Consider the following 6,208-nt stretch of genomic DNA (forward strand, 5'->3'; position numbering starts at 1 on the left):
TGGCTGTCAAGCACATGCAACTATAAAGGCTGCCACATAAACCAGGCTGCTCTCCTCAGAGACAGCATCACCGTGGGTCCCAGAAATCCCTCATGATGCCCTGGGAGTAGGCAAGGAACCAGGAGGCTTCAGTACCACACTGAAGAATGCTGCGACCCAACCACACATTCACTGAGTGCAGAGTCTTTAGTATGGCTTTTCACTATGGAAAGGATAGTTCATACCCCAGTGGTCTGCGACTTCTGGTGCATGTGGCACCTTGTGGTGAGGTGTGGCAGGGAGGGCCTGACACATTTCTATCAGTATTCATTTGTAAAGGTTAGAAACAACACTCCAGGGGACCCCCTGATAGAGGGAACACAGACTGTACCAGAAAGCCTGAGTGTATGGCACAGCCCCGTGATCCCAGGACTTGGGAGGCTAAGACAGAGGATTCCAAGTTTGGAGCCAGCTTGGGCAGTTCAAGTTCAAAGCCAACCTGGACTACATGATCAGACCCTGTCTCATATCTGCTCCAAAAAAGAGGAGGAAGGAGAGAAACAGGTTCCAGGAAGGGGAGGAAGAGATACTAGGAAGAAAACAGGGTATGCTCCGAGGGACTCAGTTTCTCTCCTCTCAGCAGCTGACACCAGAAGACTGAAGTCAGGAAAAAGCACTGACCTGGCCAGGTCATACAGACAGAGCCCAAGGCAGACAAACTTGTGAGACCTTCCCTGGCTGGAGGCACAAAACATACAGGCAGCAGGAGCCTGGAAAGAGGAGGGAACACACACAGCCCCCTAAGGCCTCCAATTGTCTCAGGTCTGAGGACAAGACTGAGGCACCCTATAAGATGAAAAGGCAGCTGAGCATGGCAGCACATGCCTGTAATCACAGCACTTGGGAGGCTGGGGCAGAAGGATCACCATAAAAGTTCAAGGCCAGCCTAGGTTACACAGGGAGTTCAAGACCAGTCTGAACTATACAGTGAAATGCTGTTTCAAAAGAAAAAGAAAAAAAAAAAAAAAAGGAAAAAGGCAGCAGCATGGCACAGCTGGCAAAGCACTGAGGATAGCTGTACCATGTGCCAGCAAAAAGGGTGGGAGGTGACACCGGGCTATGGACACAGGATGGAGCATTACCTGTAGAACAGTCCATGTGAGTCAGGCTAGGCTCGGTGGTGGCCTTCATTTTCTTGCTGGAGTGTTCTGAGGTAGTGGAAAAGACCAGAGAAGGGTTTGTGGCCGAGAAGCAGGAAGAGTTTGCATCAAGGCTACTGTCTGGGGCCCGGACACCCTGCTCCACCTTTCTTTTCCGGGAAGGCAGGGCTACCGAAGAAGGGGTCACTGCTGATACAGCCTGTGCTCTCCCAAGCAGGTAGCAGCCAGGGATGGAGTGCTGGAGCAGGAAGTGGTCTATGCGGGCCTTCAGGGCAGGGTGTGGCAGGGGCTGGGAGTGTGGAGTGAAGGCTATGCCTGTGAATGGGTCACTGGGCACTCGACCCCATGTGGCCTCACTGCGGTTACACTTCTCTAGGGTGCTCTGGTCGATCACCTTGCCTGAGGGCAGCAGCATTGGGCAGGGCATGATCTCTAGGGTGATAGGATCCAGAAACTCCTCTGGCACGTCCAGAATCACTTCAGCCATCTCTCGCAGGCCAGAGGGGGCCTGCTGGACCTCAGACAGGCTTGCAGGGTCGCAGTCACTCTCCATGGGCAAGGCTGGCGTCTGCAGGGCCAACTCCTGGGGTATACTCTCTGAGGCCACCAGCAAGACACTGTCTATCACTTCCTGAGAGCAGGTCTTGGCTGGCTGACCCCACACCTCCAAGCGCTTGATGCAGGGGACACCATTGCCTGTCACATGGGTGATACAGATCCTGAGGTGGGCCACGTGGCAAAGGGAAAGCGCTCCTTTATTCCAGAGGTCCTGGACCACAACTGCAGGGGAGGGGGGTGGTGTGATTTCCAATGGGCTAAAAGGTGGCCTGGCCTTGAAACCTCGGTGGCTAAATACCACTTGGCTCTGGTTCTTCAGCAAGACTTTGCCTACCAAGGTGAATGCCTCCTTGTTGGGCACAGAGGACTCGGAGAGGCCTGGGGGCTGGCACTCGGGTGTACTCCAAGGGGCTCTGCTAGGTAAGGTGGATGTGTACATCTCCAGGCCCGTGACATTCTGGCCACTGCCAGCTGTGAGGTCTAAGTGAATTCTACAGATTTCCACATTAAAGGGAAAGGAAACTGTCACGTGCACTGGAGGTTTAATGAAATACTCTGTCCTAAAACCATGGCTTCGCTTTGTGAGGTCTTCAGAGATGAGATTTTCTACTTCATAACCATCAGCTGATATCTAGATTTAATGATAAATATGATAAATTATAAATCATAAATACGAGACACAGATTCAAATGAAGACAATTGGTTTTGAAGAGCTTGTCACCTTAAGAAAACCTCTTTAAAGATAATGTCTGAAGTTCTTCACTTAAAACTAATTGTCCTTAAATGTTTTGGAGGTACCCAAGACTAGGTCCAAAGTAACTGTGTTCCCAAATGTGAACCAACCTTAAAAAATGAGCACTAACCAGGAGAGCTGGTATGCACCAGCAATTCCAGCACTCTGGGAGGCCGAGTTAGGAAGATCGCTACAAGTTCAAGGCCAGCCTGGACTACATAGTGAGTTCAAGGCCAGCCTCAACTACATAGCAAGACCTTGTCTCAAAAAAAGCCCAAAATAACAACAAAGAACCTCCTGCCACAGACACAAATGAAAAACAAAACAAAACAAAAAAAGCAATAAAAATCTCCCCAACCCAACCAAAAATCCTTAATGTCTCTGTGAAGATAGAGCACATATACTAGTGATGTTTTACTTCAGAAGACATAATCATGCACTTCTAGGAGAAAACAAATATGCTCACTAAAGTTCTTAATTTTATGAAAGGATAAAGAAAATGTGTTATATATACACAATGGGTTCCTACTCAGCCATAAAGGTCAACTTTGAGTCATTTGTGGGAAAATGAATGCACTTGGAGACCATAATACTAAGTAAAACAAACCCTACACAGAAGGTTATGTATCACATGATTTCTCTTATATAAGAAACCCAAAATATATGGGGGGCCGGGGAGATGGCTCAGTGGAATAAGCGCTTCCCTGGCAAGCGCAAGGGCCTGAGTTCAATCCCCGGTTCCACAAAAAAAAAAGAAACCCAAAATATAAATAATTTAAACAGAAAAACACACGATAAATGAAGCCAGGCTTGGTGGTGCATGTCTACAATCACAGCACTTAGGAGGCTGAGGCAGGAGGATCATAGCAAGTTCAAAATCAGCCACAGCTATGCAGTAAGCTCAAGGCCAGCCTTAACTCAGTAACAAGACCCTGTCTCAAAAAAAGACGAGAGAGACAGAGAGGAGAAGAGAGAGAGAGAGAGAGAGAGAGAGAGAGAGAATAGGAGAGGAAAGGAGAGAGAGAGAGAGAGAGAGAGAGAGAGAGAGAGACAGAGAGAGACAGAGAGAGAGAGAGAGACAGAGAGAGAGAGACAGAGAGAGAGAAGAAAAGAAAAAAAGAAAAGGAAAGGGAAAAAAAGAGTACGGGAAGCTGGGTATGGTGGTGTACACTTGTAATCCCAGCACTCAAAAGGCTGAAACAGGATGATTGAGTGGACTACATAGTAAGAGCCTGTCTCAAAAAAAAAAAAAGCATATGGAAAATTTCAGTTAGTGAATGAGCTTTAAGGTGTGATTTGTAATTTCCTTTTTTAATGTTTTATTTAATATTAACAAAATTTTTAAAGAGAATACAAACTGGTAAAAAAAAAAAAAAGAAAAACATTAAAAATGATACAAAATTTCACTAAAAAATAGGAATTCAACAATGATTGTTATATTACATAATGTTATCTTCAAATTAGTTGTTTAGGGATGGGGAGATGGCTCAGTGGAATAAGTACTTTCCTGGCAAGCGCAAGGGCCTGAGTTCAATCCCCAGTTCCACCAAAAAAAAAAAAAAAAAATTAGTTGTTTAGATTACCAGATATAAACATATAAAATTGGTTCAAAAAAAAAAGTTGTACGAAATTTAAGAGAAGAAAAAAAGAAAAAAATTTAAGCATTAACTGTTTCCAACAGACTAGCAGAAACTAGTACAATTATATAAGCTATCCTGCATATATACATAAATATATTTTCTTCCCTCCCTCCTTTTGTCCTTTTCCTCATCCCACTTTTTCTTTCCTATTGAACAGATTCTTTCCCTTTCACGGTGCCTACTGTATTATTTCAGATTTTATTTACTCTTTCAGGTTCTTACACTAGCAAGACAACAGAATGTTTGCACATACGATCTGATTTATTTTACTTATCAGTATGGTCTCTAGTTGCATCCATTTACCTATAAAAGCCTCAAGTTTATCTTTTTTTTTATAGCTGAGTAATTTTAAATATCTTCATCTGAAGGGATTATTCTAACAGTCTGAGAAAGAGTATACACTGTTCCAAGCCTAAATTAAATTAGGGCAGGGCTTCCTTCCCATGACATTCCCATATACCCTATCCCATGCTATGGGTAAATACTTCTGCACAAAAAGGGATAGAAATTTAATACAAATAATATACACCAATGAATCCAAACAACAAATACAAACCATTATTTCCAGTAGTAGAAATTAACAAAAGCTGGCCTTGATGATATCTGTGTAATTCCAGCAACTCAGGAGGCTAAGCCAGCAGGATCAGAAGTTCAAGGCCAACACTCAGGAAGCTGAGGCAGGAGGACTACCATGAGTTCAAGGCCGTCTAGGCTACATAGTGAGTTCAAGGCCAGCCTGGACAACTTAGCAAGACCATATCTCAAAAATAAAAAGGCTGGAGTTGTAGATCAGTGATAGAATACCCTGGGTCCAATCCTCAGAACCACCCCTCACCACACACACTAAAAAACCTGGGAGGGAAAGTATTTCTACCTTTGTTACCACTATGGGTGGAAATAAAATTGATCATCAGCACACTAAAGATGGCTGTGCAAGATGAGTCACAGCTCACCTAGAACGATGCTCTGATTCCAGGAAGGAGCCTGCCCCAGACTCACCTATAAATATCATCTGATGTAATCTAAGGGTGAAAGTATACTAAACCTGAAGAAAATCCAGGAAAAAACATGAAAAATACATATTGCATATCTATGTGTATGTATCTGTTTTAGTTACCTTGTTGCAGTGAATTCTTGGTCTGAATTGTGGGAGGCAAAGATTTATTACCATCTTTGTGGCTCATAGGATAGCTTCCAAGCATCAGAAAAAATCTTAAACAAACAAGCTTAGTATTAGACAGGTTAAAATTCAATTGGAAACTTTGAGGAGCTGATTCCTAGGAGAAAAGAATCAAACACAGTAACAACGAAAATATGAAAACACACACATCCTTACAGTCTATATTTGCTTTGTATCTTAAACGTGATGCTGAGAAAAAAACTGGGCACTGAAAGACTGAAGGAGATTTCTAGCACAGGCCCCATTGGCTGGCTATGCTCCCAGTCCTCTGGCTGACAGCTATGCTGGAGACCATGTGGAGGTGTTCCTGTCAGCTCTGCATGGGGCTCCTCACAGGAAAGGGACAGCCACAAGCAGCTGAGCTCAGAAACAGAACAGAAGGCTTAGAAGGAAAGGGTCACACAAAATAATGACCATGGTACACAGCATCTTTGTCATTTAACAATGATCAATACAATTACATTTTCTTATTAAAACAAACAACTAGAAGAGTCAAAAACATCACTACTGAGATGTCTTTTGGGAGGTTTACTGAATTTTATTGACTCTACAGAGTAATTTAGGGAGCTATTATGGTACCTTTATGAAGGTACCTTTATAAAATTCATGAGTACAACATTTCTGTTCACTTGAAATAATTCAAGTTACACCAGATTCCTTTTTTTTTTGTGGAGCTGGGGATTGAACTCAGGCCCTTGCGCTTGCCATGGAAACGCTTATTCCACTGAGCTATCTTCCCGGCCCCCAGATTCCTTCTTGATAAATTAACAAATACTTAAAATAACAATATGGGGGCTGGAGAGATGGCTCAGTGGTCTAAAGCACCTACTTAGAACAAGCTTAGCAAAGCACAGAGACCAGGTTCAATCCCCCAGCACCACATGCCAGCCAGCCCTGCCCCCTGGTGGGCTGAGCTGGCCACACACACACACACACACACACACACACACACAAATAA

The 6,208-nt window shown here is 43.9% G+C and overlaps 1 protein-coding gene across 2 annotated transcripts in view; it reads right to left on the minus strand.

Annotated features, from left to right (window-relative positions):
- Ubox5 (U-box domain containing 5) overlaps positions 1-5,283 on the minus strand; it is a 15,505-nt gene extending 10,222 nt beyond the window's left edge. For both annotated transcript variants that reach the window (XM_004634253.2, XM_004634252.2), the window contains exons 1-2: positions 5,188-5,283; positions 1,122-2,328 (exon numbers count right to left, since the gene is read on the minus strand). In XM_004634253.2, the coding sequence (XP_004634310.1) occupies positions 1,122-2,328; positions 5,188-5,241 (1,261 nt within the window). In that variant the 5' untranslated portion in view covers positions 5,242-5,283. The remainder of the gene's footprint in view (positions 1-1,121; positions 2,329-5,187) is intronic.
- Between the last annotated feature and the right edge of the window lie 925 nt (positions 5,284-6,208).

Source organism: Octodon degus, unplaced genomic scaffold, assembly GCF_000260255.1.
Source record: "Octodon degus isolate 3935 unplaced genomic scaffold, OctDeg1.0 scaffold00060, whole genome shotgun sequence".
In the NCBI taxonomy this organism is placed as follows: Eukaryota; Metazoa; Chordata; class Mammalia; order Rodentia; family Octodontidae; genus Octodon; species Octodon degus.